The sequence below is a fragment of the Vanellus vanellus genome, assembly GCF_965231255.1.
Source record: "Vanellus vanellus genome assembly, chromosome: 5".
NCBI lineage: Eukaryota > Metazoa > Chordata > Aves > Charadriiformes > Charadriidae > Vanellus > Vanellus vanellus.
The window spans coordinates 75100030-75114481 of NC_138910.1; the positions used below are offsets into that span (position 1 = coordinate 75100030).

Sequence of the window (14452 nt, forward strand, 5' to 3'; positions counted from 1 at the left end):
GAAAGTGTTTTCTTTTTTTCCTGAACTGTTTTATAGCACTGAATATGAATTCCTTTTTTTCCAAAGTTCTGATTTTTGTCAGTTCTCTAAACCCTTCTATTTTTAACAGTGGGACTTCTTTCCCTCACTTACAACCTGGAAAGAAGTGCAGTTTCTCCGGTGTATTTTAATTCTCCTTTTAAAATCCTTTTGTAGACATCTCACGTTTGCATTCTGAGCTTGGATGATGTTTCAGTTGTACATCTGTGTCTGGTCAGTACTTTGCCTTTTGTACTTTACCGGAGTACAAAAGGCAAAGTGAAGGACGCAGTAACAGTAGCGCCACTCTTGTAATCTGAACGCATCTGCCAGTGTGGGAGCTTTTCTCTTATTTGCCCAAGTTTCAGTGAGGCTCAAGGATTAATCAGACTTACGCACGTGAACCATAGTCAACAAGGTACCCCACTGATTTGAGAGAAAAGCTCCAGCACTTACAATGCGGCCTGGTGTGGGGGCTTTGTGGGGTTTTTTAACACCTCATTTAGGCTTCTCAACCTGGGCAGTGTCAAATGATGACGTGGGAAGTGCTGTTGTGAGAGCACTTCACGTACCCTTGGTATAGTATATCTAAACGTGTGATTGTTCAGATATAAAACACATATTTTTCCCCACTTAATTTGCTTTCCCCCTGCAATTAATTTGCTAGTTTGCTCAAATCTTTCTCTTGAGGTGAATGTTTGGAGTCCCGTTTACTGGCAAAAAGACAATATTGTATTTGTGCTTCCGGTATTTCAAATGATGAATTACAGTTTTCATGATTTGCCATAGGAAATGAATGTTGTTTTATGGCTTTTTTATACATATAATCTGATCATTATTAATACGCATATCAGACTTTCTCAGAAGCAAAAATGAAAACTATTTCTGCCACTTATTTCTTACTAGTTAATAAGAAATTAAGTGGATTTAAATATTACTTTGTAATTGGTTTTATACATGACTCTCAGTTTAACTGTTGTATCTCCTCAAATACATTTACACTTAAAAACAAGAGTAGAAGCTGCATGTTGTTTAGAAAGCATCGTAGTTTCAGGAGTAAGGAGTTATCACCCATCAAATTAGCAAACTCACAGATATGCTAACATCACTGCAATACATTTTCAGACGCCTTCTTTAAATGTGGAAGCAACTTCTCTTGGAAGCATCCAGTCAGTCACTTTCTGCTGTTTTGTAAACGCTGTCAGTGATGAAAATCCTCTCTATTGTCACGCAGGAGCCCGTTTCAGAAGGACCAGTTCCATGGGTCAGTAAAAGCAGTGTAACGTTTGTGGCAGAGCAGGTCTCTCATCACCCTCCAAGTAAGTTGACAATACCTTTGCTAATAGAGATGGCATCTGGATAGGAGCAACAGTAAAGTCAGCTTTTGGTTTAAGTCTTGGGCTTACAATTTCTCTCCAAATTTAAAAGCTGAAAGTTTTCTCTATGAATTGTTTTTGTGAGAAATAAATTGCAAACTCTGTTGCCACACAAGTATGAGGCACTGAGATATTTCCTGATGAATGAATTTGGAAACAATAATATTAATGTCTTGTGCTGCTGTTTTTTAATACCTTTTTCTTCAGTTTCAGCATTTTACGCAGAGTGTTTTAGCAAGAGGATACAGTTCAATGCTCACATATGGACCAAGTCAAAATTCTTAGGAATGTCTATTGGGGTTCATAACATAGGGCAAGGTATGTGTGTGCAAATTTAACAATAGAAAAGACATTTACATTCTGCAACTAGGATTTTTGCAGCAATTATTTGAAGTCATCCTATTAAACAAAAGGAATGTTTGATTTTATGTAATTTGAGCTTACGTATCTAGGAATTGGTGATTCCTTCTGCACACTTTGGGTGCTGAAATCATTTAGGGCCCAGTTTTTCACGTAAACACAACTCTCCCTGCCCTCTCAAGAAGCGAGGCATTCTCAGCCACTAAATAACACTCTTCACCTTTCCTTTTTATGGTACCTGGTCTTAGTGAATTCTTTTAGGAGGTCATTTTGAAAAGTTTTGTAGAGGATTTGCTGGAGGTTTTTCAAATCTGTTTTTATTTTTCTTCCACAGGGTGCGTCACATGCCTGGATTACGATGAACACTATATCTTGACCTTTCCTAATGGTTATGGAAGGCGAGTAAATGCTCTATTTGGTATTTCCATTTGTAATGCTTTTTAATATTTTGTTATTCGTATTTATCAGTTAAAAAGTTATAAATATATACATACATTTATATTTGCAGGTCTATTCTTACTGTGCCATGGATAGAACTTGGTGGAGAATGCAGTATTAATTGCTCAAAGACAGGTTATAACGCTTCCATTGTCTTCCACACAAAACCATTTTACGGAGGAAAGAAACACAGAATTACAGCTGAAATTTTGTAAGCGGGTTTCTTCACTTAATCTCACTTTTTCCTGTACTTAAATGTTGACGGTGTTTTTTCAAGACAGTCAGGAGCGCAAAATGCCGGAACAGCTACACCCAATAACTTAGCTCATGACTACCTGTCATGGGATGCCATTTTATAGCCAGGATTTGTGAGAGGAAACCGGTGTAAGCCTGCGTCCTACCTTGTCCTGCTTGAAAACACTCAGCTCTTGACCAAAAGGAATTTAAATTTTCACTCCTGAGTTATCCAAAATTTCTTAATTGCTGTCTCTCCTAAACACAAAAATACTGCAGCAAGCCTTGTAATACTGCTGTTCGTAGCGTGTCATTAAAGCTTTGCTGCAGATTTTTACATATTTATATATGGGGTTTGGTGGATTTTGGTCAGACCCTGTGCACATGCCCAGAGCAGAGAATTCAGTGGAGATTCTCATCTTATTTGGAGATCTGCTGTAATGTCAGTAAGTGATGCTGACAAAATGAGGTCCATCACTTGGTTTTAAATCACTTCTTGACACGTAGTGGTAGACATCATTTGTGAACTAGTGTTTGTTTTTCCCAGTAGTCTGGGGAGGAAGCTTTGAGTTTGTGAAAGCTTTTTACTCTTAAACTTATAACTCCAAATCTGTTTTGAAAGCCTCTAACTAGTTTCCTGAACTCTCAATGCAGATACAGCCCTAAGGCAAGACCTGTCTTATCCTGGAACAGCACTTCCTTTTAAGGCTTATCCAGTTGAACCAATTCATGCAAAACTCACTTGTAGACAGAACCCTCATCTTTTCTGTATGGGTGAGGGATGTTTGAAGGGCTGATATAAATCAGACTGTACAGCAACTAGGATAAAGTTTTGATCCTTTAGGATCTTTTAGTTACTGTAATACAACTGAGAAATTACTGTTTCTTTTTCTGTTTAGTTCTCCTAATGACAAGAAACCCTTCTGCTCAATTGAAGGAGAATGGAATGGTGTCATGTACGCAAAATACACAACAGGGGTAAAGCAGCTTTTTTTCTTTTTTTTTTTTTTTCCCCTTTTCATCATCATCAGAAATGGAAGATTGTGCTTAAAAGTGGGTTTTTGGGTGGTTTTTGCTTTTGTTTGTTTTGTCTTTTTGAAACAAAACAAAACAAACACGAACAGTTGGAAACTCCTATGAAGCTGCCCAAAAGATAGCAAGATTGCTGAATTCAGGATAAAAGTTCTGAATTTACTTTGGTAATTTATTCTAAGGTAACTTGATTTTTATAGCAAGAACAGAATCTAAAGAATGATGGGTTTTCATTTATTTCCTGACACCCCGTGTACTAGAGTGTAAGCATATATAAATTTTAAGTCTGGATAAAGAACTGATTTTTTTTTTTTTTTTTAAATCCCACTACCTAGGAGAATGCTGTCTTTATAGATACCAAGAAAATGCCTACAATTAAGAAGAAGGTAAGGAAATTGGAGGACCAAGACGACTTTGAGTCTCGCTGGTAAGAACTTCAGTTAAATGGGCAAATTAATATTATTTTTTTTTAGTTAGACCCAAGTTTGCAGTACACAGTTTGAGTAATGGTACACTTAATCCATTCATTGCATGGCCAAACTGTGCTCCTCGTTAGCCTTTGCTGCAGGTACAGGGTACAAGCAGGTTCGGGTTTTAATTGGGAAGAGGAGACCTATAGTTCTTGGTCACATCCTCATTGGGACCAAATGTTCCAGGGAGGTCCAGAGAGCTTCACTACAGCCCCCCCATTCCTGGCAACGGACAGTTCAATTGTGGTTTAATACATACTGGTTTTTTTCTGCCTTTTCAATAAGCAAGACCTACCTTAATTCAAGCTAGTATCAATGACCAATAGCCAGTAATATGTTCTACAGCCTTGTAGCACTTGGCTTCTCTAAAGCAGTCTCCATTCAAATTTCTTTTTTTTAAGCTTATGGAAAGATGTAACCTATAACTTGAAAATCAGAGACATCGATGCTGCCACAGCTGCAAAGCATGCGCTTGAAGAAAGACAAAGAGCTGAAGCCAGAGCCAGAAAGGAGAATGAGACCTCATGGGAAACAAGGGTGAGCTTTATTCAAACAGTGTAAATGCCCTCTAACCTGTAGCATTTGTTCCTTTTCAACTGAGTCATAAAAAGCTTCCATCTACCTGATTATTGCCTTTTTTTCTAGTTATTCCATGAAGATGGAGAATGCTGGGTTTATGATGAGCCGCTGTTGAAACGACTTGCTGCCAGTAAACATTAAGTGGGTTATAAAACCAGAAAACATTCAAGCCTTGGCTTAGCAAAGTTTACATCCGATACCAAGATAGTCATCAGTTATCACGTATGTACCGTTTGGAGAACCTGCCCCCTCCAGCTACAGTGGTTCCTATCTCAGGGATACTGGACTTACTGATGCAGATAAGCAATTAAACGAAACCAGAAACGTCTTGGCTGTGCAGTAACTTATATTGGACTCCGCTATACTGGCAGTGTACTCGGGCTCCAAAGGCAGGCTGCTGGAGCCCCCTTCCTGATGCTTCTCGAGCAGGGAGAATCTGGGCCGTGAAGCATTTACACTTTGTATAACCACTGTGAAGGCCATGGCATTGGTATCACTTGCGTAATAATCCTGGGTCCTACATATTTAAAAAACAAGAAAGGAGATGCAAGACGTCATTTAAATCTAGCTAATGTTTGGAATGTGTAAATATGAGGATTCCTTTGATGGGACAATTTGTTAGAAAATGCTACGTAAATGTTATCTTCCACCTGTATGATAATCAAATCTTTTGGCATTTCAGTGTCTTGCCCAAATAACTTTGTTATTTTGAGATTAAAATGTAACCGTAGATAATTCTACTCAATGCATCTTAAAGCTTCATAAAATAGATTTTTCAAACTTCTCTTATGGACTTTTTATTTATTTCATAATAAACCTTTGCAGCAAGACTGTTTATTCAGCTGACTGATGATCGATTGTTTTATGTGACATATATATTATTTTTTTTCCCCACTGGAATCCTTGTAGCTAAACCTCCTTCTGAAAGTAGTTAATGAACTAGCAAAAGGAGCAGCATTTGCACCACCCACAGGAGAATTTTTCTGGAATCTACATCCAGCTTTGCTTCATTAAGAAGCTCGCCAGCATGTTCAGTATCTTTGCATTTCTGTGCTTTTGCTTGAAGTTAAATAATAGCCAAGTAAGTAGCTATATGTAGCAATCAAACTATTTTTCTTTCCACAGTTAAATCTAGCTTTTATTTGATTGCATCTCAATTTCGTCTATGTTGCATATACAGACAAACTAAAAAAAAAAAATACCAACCCCAAAACAGTGTGAGCTTGAGGCCTTGGGCTTCTTTTCCCCCTCCTACCCACTCTGTCACTCCAGGAGAACCGTGGAGTGCTTTCTTTGAGAGCTGTAACTGCTGCAGCACTGCAGGAACAATGCACAAGAGTCTGAGCAAAGAGGTGCACAGCCCACCCCTTCAGACAGCCGGAGGGGAGAACGGGGCATCTTTCTGGTGGTGGTGGTGGTGACTCTGCCGTTGCTCCAGCTAGAAGTCAGAGCTGTGCCTATTCTTAATGAACGTGGGAGATTAATGAGAAAGGTTGGCTGGAAACTTACTTAAGGAACGCTTCCTCAGGATCTGAATGGACATCTTTGTCCCAGCTAACGCTACAGCCCAGTTTGAATACAATAGGTTTGTCATGTTTATATTGCAGAAAGCACCTGTATTACACATCACTGCGGGGCAAGATGTCACTTTTATTTTAATATTTTATGGTAAGGGAGAACATTCAGAGTTGATGTGTAAGCTTTGATGTCCTTGATGGAAGTAACGTCTGTCATCAAAGAAGATGGGGGCAAGAAAATAAGATGAGGTATTTCACCAGATGAAGAATTCTGTACTTCTGAGAGCGCTGTAACCTCTGAGTCCCCTTCATGTTTTCCATATCCAACCACCTGGAAAAAAGTTACCAAAAAAGAAATTTGGCTCTAAGCGCCTATAATTTGGATCTCACTCCATGTTTCTCTATGCTGACAATTACGTACAGATACTTGAATGCAATTTGAATGACAGTAGGAATTGGAAATGTAGACAATACGACCAATAATGTGGATAACCACCAAAAGAAAAGTTGAATTACGCAGCTCTTCTACCACAGCCTTACTGGGCTCTCTGAGGTTATCAACGTTTGGCGTTTCAGAAGTTGGCAACGTGGAGTTGGCAAACACTCACGTGTACGCTGAGCACTTTCTTCTTGTTGCTTCTGTGAGCTTGGAACCAGGTGACCAGGTCTGATTTTGTAACAGACTTCAGTGCTTCAATCTGAAACCCATGGGAATGAGATGTAAGTAGCACAGTGGTGATTCAGGTGATTTGAAACGTAAAAATGGTTTCTCTACAAACCGTGTCTCGTTAGATAAAAGAACCTTTTTAAAATAGCATGTAGTTTTAGAATAGTATAGAATAGTAGTGGAACTAGTAGCATAAATCCCCCTATTTGTGCTTAGTGTTTAAAACTGCTGCAAAAAGTGATGTGTGTGTATGTTCCATTTGGCATCGCTGAACAACGAGGGACCACCAACCTCACGGGCGAGTCTGTCAAAGAGATACTGCTGCGTTACAACTTCATTCCAGTTCCTGTCTACTTCTTCTCCAAGATGGGAGTCTTCACATTCTTTAAGTTTTATCAAAGCTGTAACCTACATTTGAAAAAGATATAAAACAATTAATTTCAAAGGGTGTAAACTACCTTAATTTACCATCATAGTCACTGGAGTTGAAAGAAAACCCAAATTACATTAACAAGGTAGTTCATTGATTTCAAACTTAACTGTCAATGGCCAGAGAGCACATGTTTAGAGAACAACTGCAAAATGGAGTAAGACGCAGGATTTAAAAGTGAGTCCTTTGTCCAGAAAAACCTCAGAAACATGCCAAATGGGTGTAACCAAATCCTCCAGTTTAGGTATCATTTAGTAGTTCAAGGAAGAGCTTTTCAAATTCAAGTTTTACCTGGGTGCTAAAAGCATCTTCAGTTAAATGCTTGATTTTCTCTTCAAAGCAAGAAAGAAACTCCTCTATTTTCTTGTCAACCAATTCAGAGCTAAAAGAGAGTTAAATAATTAAATCAGGTAGGAAAAAGAAAAAAAAAAAACCACAATACTGTGGGGTGAAGTAGCAGAATTGCCCTCAAATGATGAGGGAACCGCACTGTAGTACAGCCAACAGGAGCATGTGCCACAGCCCTGCACATAAATAGTTATTTTCTATTGCATTAAGATGAAAAGGAAGAAAAATAATGTCATGTGAGGGACTGTGAGGTTTCCGAAATGTTAAAACCTTCACAGGTGACCACAGACCTCAGTAATGGAAGTGTCATCCAAATGTAAAAATTAGACACAGCAGTACTCTGTGCTAATTAAACTTTCGCTGACACAGTATTGTTTTTTTAAAAGTTGCATATTTTTCACATACCCGGTCACCTTTGGCAGGTCCCACGCCTGTAGTTAGCCCCAGCTGAACAAAACCGTAATATTGTTCTGTCTGCTGAACCTGAGCCAGAACAGCTCTACAGGATTTACTCGGCAACAGATTTAGCTCTCGTGGCAGAACAGCTTCAAAGGGGCAGTGGGATATTTTGCTTTAGTCTTTGGATTACTTTCCCCTATTCAAGTCAGGACTGCTGCAGTTATAAGAAGCTTAAGGCTACTGCTTTATTTAGGAGTTGTTTTTCAGTCCCGATGTCGCAGCTGTCAGCAGCGTCACAAGCTGAGGCCAGGAGTACTCGCTTTTGACAGTCCCTGTGGGCCCAACTCCCCTCATGGAACAAACCCCTCAGCCTGCCGTGGCCTGAAACAGGTGTGAACGCTGAAATGAGAGCGGGTGCACGGAAAAAGCTCAAGCAAAAGCAAACTGAAATGGGCTGTGACGATCTAACAGAGCAAGTACAAGACTAAGTGAAACTCTCTCAGTAGTAATTTTTCAGCTGGATGTGTAAATACTCCCACTTGCACACAATACGACATGTCAACAAGGTTTGATACCTCACAATATGCCGTGAGGCTCAGCTCTTCAGTGCCTGAATACGTGCAAGGTCCGCTGGCCGCCTTGTTAAGCTTGACATTTCTAAAACCAGCGGCCATAAATTTCCTGGGCTGAAGTCCTCCTCACTCAAGCGACAGCAGCAACAGCTGCCATTTACAGAGCTGCTCTGCACAGCAAAACACAGGGAGGAAGGGCCAGCGGATTCCCCGAGTCCCAGGCTGCAGACCCACGAGACACTTCCTCGAGCCGAGTCGGTGTGCATCAGCCAGGCCCTGCTGCCCGAGCCTCTGCCGGAGGGACGTGGTGGACACGGTGTGGTGAGGCCACCAGAAACGGGTGCTGGCAGCTCAGGGGCAACTCCCGCAGCCCAAGGCTCCAAGTGGTGACAAACAGTAACCACGGCGCACGCACTTACTTGTATTTAGTTGCCTGGGTTGCTACTGTGACTGAGAAGCCAAGAATCCCAGAAGTATTCCTGCAGGTAGGGTACACGTGGTAGCTTAAAAAAAGAAAAAAAAAAAAAGGGAGGGGAGAAACAATAAAGTCATTCCACAAGCATAATTAAAATTTTATTTGCAGACATGGCACAAGTTAAAATAGTGTGGTACTTTAGAAAGAAAAATCTCAGATATAAATTCTCAATAGTCTTCTTTCTTTTATTTCCTGCATCGCTGCATTTCAGTGTTTTCTCATTTTTAGGAAATCCTTTTAAGCTTGGCAGAGTGTCTGTGTTTGTGTTCCCACAAACTAATTCATCAGAGTGACAGACCCAGAGCTGTGAAAAGCTTGTTCCAGTTTCCCGAGGTAGAAGGGTGCCTCTGAGGGAGGCTGCTACGCACCACAGAGCCGCTGTGAAAACAGCCCCGGGGAATGGGGAGCTGATTTGGACAGCAGAAGGAACAACTTGATGCTGAATAATTCTGAGTGAACACACTGGTAATAGATGCAATTCTTATAGGACTCAAAAGCAACTTGGCTGCAGCTTGTATCAACGGCTGCTCCTGGGTTTGATGTGTTTAAGTTGCTGTTTCCATTACAATAACTGAGGAATTAGCCAGCGCAGGGGTTCCAGAGTGAAAATACTGGGGAACAGCACGTCGGAGCTATCCTCCACAGTGAACTCACCCGAGGGTCTGCTTGGTTCTCAGGAAGTCAAAGCAAGGCTCTTCCATGTGCATCTGAAACGGAGCGCAAATGCGTTACAGCAGAAGCGATACTCCTCTGCAGCCACCCCTCGGGCTCCATACAGAACCGCGATCACAACATGTGAAAACAACTGAAGTGCCGCCTTGCCAAGTACACCCACCGAGTAAGAGAGGTCTCACTCTTCTGGGCTGGTAGCTAAGAGAACAGTCTTCCACACTGTCCACTGCTGCAGCAGTTGGGGGATCCTGTCCCAAACACTCACAAGTTTAACCAGAGTGAGCCATAGGTATCTGCTGTCCCCTTTGTACCATTTAGCCCCATGGCCTTATCTAAGTTCCACGCGCTGTTTTCAGGGAAGACACTTTGATGAGTTCGGAGACACAAACACTAACTTACCACAAGCAGCTCCATAAGGGTATATTCCCTTAGGTTCCTGGCTCCTGACTAGAAAGAAAATGAAGAATTTAGGGTGATTTCGTGGAGTTAAATGCTATAGTTCAGACCAAGGTGAGAATTGTGGCACACATCTCAGCCTGGACTGTGGCACTAAATTACAGTTCACAGGAGGGACAGATGGAAAGTTCTTGTTTTCCACAGGGGCCTCAATACGGCCTTCAGAAGAGAGAGGAGGGGCTCAGCCCAGGACCACGAGATCAGTGGTGAGGGCGCCAGGAAATCAGCAAGGCACAAACCCAGCCACTAGCACAGCCTGGGAGGGGAAGAGGCTGGTCACAGGGAGCGCCACAGGCTGTGAGAGCCCACCTGGGTTTAGCCTCTTGAGCCCTGGGTGAGTGCTCACAGGAGGTTTCAGTGCACTCTGCAACATCCTGTCCAGAGACTGCTCTCAAGGCTGGGACACAAGCACAACCGTAGCAGCAGCAGAGGGAACAGGCCAGCGCACACCAAGCTAACACATTACCTGGTAATAGACCGTCACTTCAGAGTTGGCATCACCTTTGTTGAGAGTCTTCACCTTACAGAGCAGATGCGTATTTGGCAAATCCACCACCCGGAACTGAACAGGGCAGGAATGGACCAGGGGTGCAAACTGGAGCTTTCTGAAGGGAGAACAAACAGCAGTGTCAAACACCCGCTCGCATCTTGCCCCAAACCAATACAACACCCAGGCATTTTCACACTTGCTCAGACATTATTTTCCCCTTCCCCAAACCAGAACAATGTCCTGCTTGAACTGCTATGATGAATGGTCACCTCCGGCGAACACCGGCAGCACCGTATCCAGGAGGGGAGAAGGGAATTTCTGCATCGCTCCCACCCTGGCCCCTTCATCCAGAAGAGAATCTTAACTTGATTATAGTTTCCCCGTAACGAGTGGTGCAAGACTCAAGAGATACTCACTGAACAACATAATTCAGAAAATCCTTTGCTTCCTAGGAGAGAAGACATAAACATAAGTATTATTAAGAAGATAATTATTACCCCAATTCTCAGCCACACACCACATGCGGCGCATTGCTTGAGAAAGTGACCCCCCGAGCAAAGAACAACCGAGCTCTGTCATGCCATCTATGTCCCTGTCCCCTCGCCTTATCCTGAGTCCCTCCGGACACCTCTGCACCAAGCTGCAAAGCAAACAGAGCCTCCAGGCAGTTTCTTGCACTTTTAATTTCTCCAGAAGGAGAATACAGAAGCCAGAGAAATAGTGTCAGCCTTCACAACAGCAAAGGGTGCACACAGGAGGAAATAAGGTCCCTCTCTCGTGCACAAAGTTGGAGCTCGAGGAAGAAGACTCTTGGAAAGTGGAAGAAATGGGAGGAAGTAAGAGAAACAGTAAAACTGACATAGGAGTTACACGTGCCACACTGTGAAAGGAGCTCAGCTCACACAGAGGCTACAGCAATAAAAGCATTTTGAACGAAGGTTCTTAGCAAATCACGATTAGATTCTCAAACCTCCTCCTGTTCCACAGCTCAGGAGGGGACAGCTGACATTACACGAATCTGACCTCCCGAAGGACATTCGCACATTTTCTTTAGGAGGCTCTAAACAGTTTGAGGACGAACACCACCAGCTAAGACAAACTTCTTGGCACAATTATAACTGCAGAAGGTTTCTCTCCCATGCCACACAGGCACTCAGGGACACTGGATACATGGAGCTGAGCTCCATTACAACCCTATTTAAAAAGCCTGACGGGACTATGGGTGACCTAGTCCCAGGGTAGACGACTTCGATGCATACTGCAGGAGTTTAACAAGACTGAAGATGACTGGACTTCAGCGAGGTTTGATCAAACCATGCAGGCAATCAGATTCCCGGGATAAATGTACTTTGAGGGAAGCCTCCTCCTGCAGCATCACCGTGGCACTTCCTCAATATCAAATATATCAATACACCAAACAATATTAAAAAAACGGTGACAGCGGGGGCATGTGTCTACCACATTTTACAGTATCTGCAATTTAAATCCAAATTTCTGAGGAAAAAAAAAAAAAAAAAGCCCTGTTCAAATTGGCAGCTATGTAGTCCCCAGTGGCTTATCCAGATGAGCATCCCCGACTCCTTAGAGGCGAAGCTGCCCTGTACCAGTGAGTCTCCAGACTGCCAGTACAGGAGAGGCGGTCTGCTGGCAGGTGAGTGCTGGAGTTGCGGCAACTGTGTTAAAGCACGTTTTAAGAACAAGTTTCAGGGCACATCAGCTGCTGGAGCTGTACTTACTCTGCTCGTGAAGTTTCCCTGTACGAGACCCTCTACAAAGAGCTGTGATTTGAAAGCCTTAACAAAGGACGAGAGAGACTCGATGGAAAGGCCGTTCATCAGCGTCTGGTATTTATCTATCATGGACCACCTGCCGTGTTCTAAAATCAGGAGACGCACATCCCTGCAATGCAAGAAAGAAAACAAAACCACAGACTGTCAAGAGCTGTTTAATGTGAGACATCCCGTTTCTGACTCAGGATCATCCTGGAGAAAGGAAGGTGGTCCCCAGGAGCATTGCTGTGGGCTCATCCTGCCCTCCCTCAGCACTTGCTGTTGGCTGCAGGTCACCTCAGAACAGCAGCTACCTGCATGTCCAATCTGACCCACGTGGTTGATGCGCTGGCTGCAGAGCTGCTTGAGCTCCCTAAGCCCCAGGTTAACCTTGGGACAAGCCTCCACGAGCACTGAGCAGTGATTTCTGAGCTCTTCAGCTCAACCTCAACACTTACTCCGCAGCCACTTTTTGCCCTCCCCCAGAACTCACTTGGCCAGAGTCTCCGGTTTGATGAGGATGTTGAAGTATGTTTTCTTCAGCTGCTCTGTTATCATTTCAAAAACTGCTGGAGTAAAGCTGAAGTCAGACAAGTAATCAATGATGAGCTGAAACAGAAGCTGTAAAGAAAACAGTTTTAAAGGGTTTTTGGTTGGTTGGGTTTTTTTAAAGAACAAATTTAAATTTAATCCTATACAATAATAATTAAAAAAACATTGTTATTTGGTCAACGTAAGAGATGTGCAGGGTTATTAAAGCACATTCCTTAATTCTGTTACATGTTCTTCACTAAACAATTCTATACCAAATTACAGTCAGTTTCAAAAGGACTGTATTTTTAGAAAGTGAATGAAATAAGCTCAATATCCCAAATCAATAGGAGTTTCCACATTCAATCGCAACAAACCTAGCCTGTAACTCCAATGTTTCTGTATTAGATATTCCAGTTTTTCCTTTTACAGGTGACTAGCACAATGACATCACAACAGAGCAACATTCACAATTAAAAAAGAATATTCTGACCGTGCTATTTGCACCTCTGGCTTTTTCTGTTAAACCTCACATTAATAAGCCTGACAGACGATTGCCAGTCTTACTAAAGCTCCAGTCAAGCTCTTGCAAAGCAAGTTGAAAGAAACTTGGTGTTTCTCTCCTCTCTGACCATTACGTCCTCTCTGTTTGTGCTTGCCATGTCTCACACGGCCGGCGTTTAGAGGATGGGAACAGGGCTCCCCCAGTCATCATAAGGTAAGCTCTTCGCAATCCAGCAAAGAAAAACTGCACCCAAAATGAGTATGAATCTCCAAAGCCGTTATCTCCACAGTCAAATTGTAAACAAACCCTATTTTCAGACATGCTTCTCCAGACAGAGTGCAAATAGCCCGAGCTTATAGATGGAGAGGCTCTAACACTCTAAGGCGACGTGGGAGACTCGTTGCTGTTTTTAAAGGAAAAGCTGGTAAAGTCTTAATGGAGATACAGTTATTAATTGAAGGAAGATTTCTCTTAAGTCAGCCTAAGGTCAGTATTTTGAGCTTATTTAAGTGAATAAAACTACATCTTTACACACGTAACCACAGGAAAAAGCATTTGCTGCGTGATCCCGTACCTGAACAGAGACACAAGTTTTCCAGTTCATACTAGCCCATCTAAACATGCAAAGCTCCAGCCAGCTGGGCTCCAGCTGCCAGGACAAAAGGCACATACACTGAAAAGCAGCACGCATAGGAGTATTTAGAAGATCAGCAGTACTTACAGGTAGTTTATGATTGAATCCTTTCACTCGAATGACTAAGCCGTGCTCCCCAGCTACCAGCTTGTATTCCAACTGAGCGACGTCTGCTTCATAAGCTGGTTCACCAAGATTATGGGAAAGGATGTTTACGAATGTATCAAACAAAACTATGCTGGATGGAGAAAAGGGCAGAGGGTTAAAAAGAAGTTAAAAAAAAGAAGGAATACAAGAGTAAAACAAACAAAACAAACCCAATGAGTTTGATGGTACACACGAGTTCTCCAACAGAAACGAACACTTGAGCAAAATGAGATTCAAAAAGAAATTTTCAATAAACAGAATCTGGAAATACAGAATGCAAGTTTCCCTTTCTCTAGAAAGCACACGACACTACTTAACAATTATTTTAACATT

The 14452-nt window shown here is 42.2% G+C and overlaps 2 protein-coding genes across 3 annotated transcripts in view; one reads left to right on the forward strand and one right to left on the reverse strand.

The window, feature by feature from the left end:
* Nucleotides 1-5335, forward strand: part of OSBPL9 (oxysterol binding protein like 9) — a 68390-nt gene extending 63055 nt beyond the window's left edge. For both annotated transcript variants that reach the window (XM_082483266.1, XM_082483265.1), the window contains 8 exons: nt 1253-1337; nt 1602-1712; nt 2089-2152; nt 2263-2403; nt 3326-3404; nt 3794-3885; nt 4330-4465; nt 4574-5335. In XM_082483266.1, the coding sequence (XP_082339392.1) occupies nt 1253-1337; nt 1602-1712; nt 2089-2152; nt 2263-2403; nt 3326-3404; nt 3794-3885; nt 4330-4465; nt 4574-4648 (783 nt within the window). In that variant the 3' untranslated portion in view covers nt 4649-5335. The remainder of the gene's footprint in view (nt 1-1252; nt 1338-1601; nt 1713-2088; nt 2153-2262; nt 2404-3325; nt 3405-3793; nt 3886-4329; nt 4466-4573) is intronic.
* Nucleotides 5336-6137: 802 nt separating this feature from the next.
* The window catches only part of NRDC (nardilysin convertase), a 29262-nt gene continuing 20947 nt past the window's right edge, over nt 6138-14452 (reverse strand). The window contains exons 20-31 of the mRNA XM_082483264.1: nt 14060-14210; nt 12796-12923; nt 12270-12432; nt 10950-10981; nt 10510-10648; nt 9987-10034; nt 9570-9622; nt 8860-8943; nt 7413-7503; nt 6983-7099; nt 6633-6722; nt 6138-6355 (exon numbers count right to left, since the gene is read on the reverse strand). Coding sequence (XP_082339390.1) covers nt 6158-6355; nt 6633-6722; nt 6983-7099; nt 7413-7503; nt 8860-8943; nt 9570-9622; nt 9987-10034; nt 10510-10648; nt 10950-10981; nt 12270-12432; nt 12796-12923; nt 14060-14210 — 1294 coding nt within the window. The 3' untranslated portion in view covers nt 6138-6157. The remainder of the gene's footprint in view (nt 6356-6632; nt 6723-6982; nt 7100-7412; nt 7504-8859; nt 8944-9569; nt 9623-9986; nt 10035-10509; nt 10649-10949; nt 10982-12269; nt 12433-12795; nt 12924-14059; nt 14211-14452) is intronic.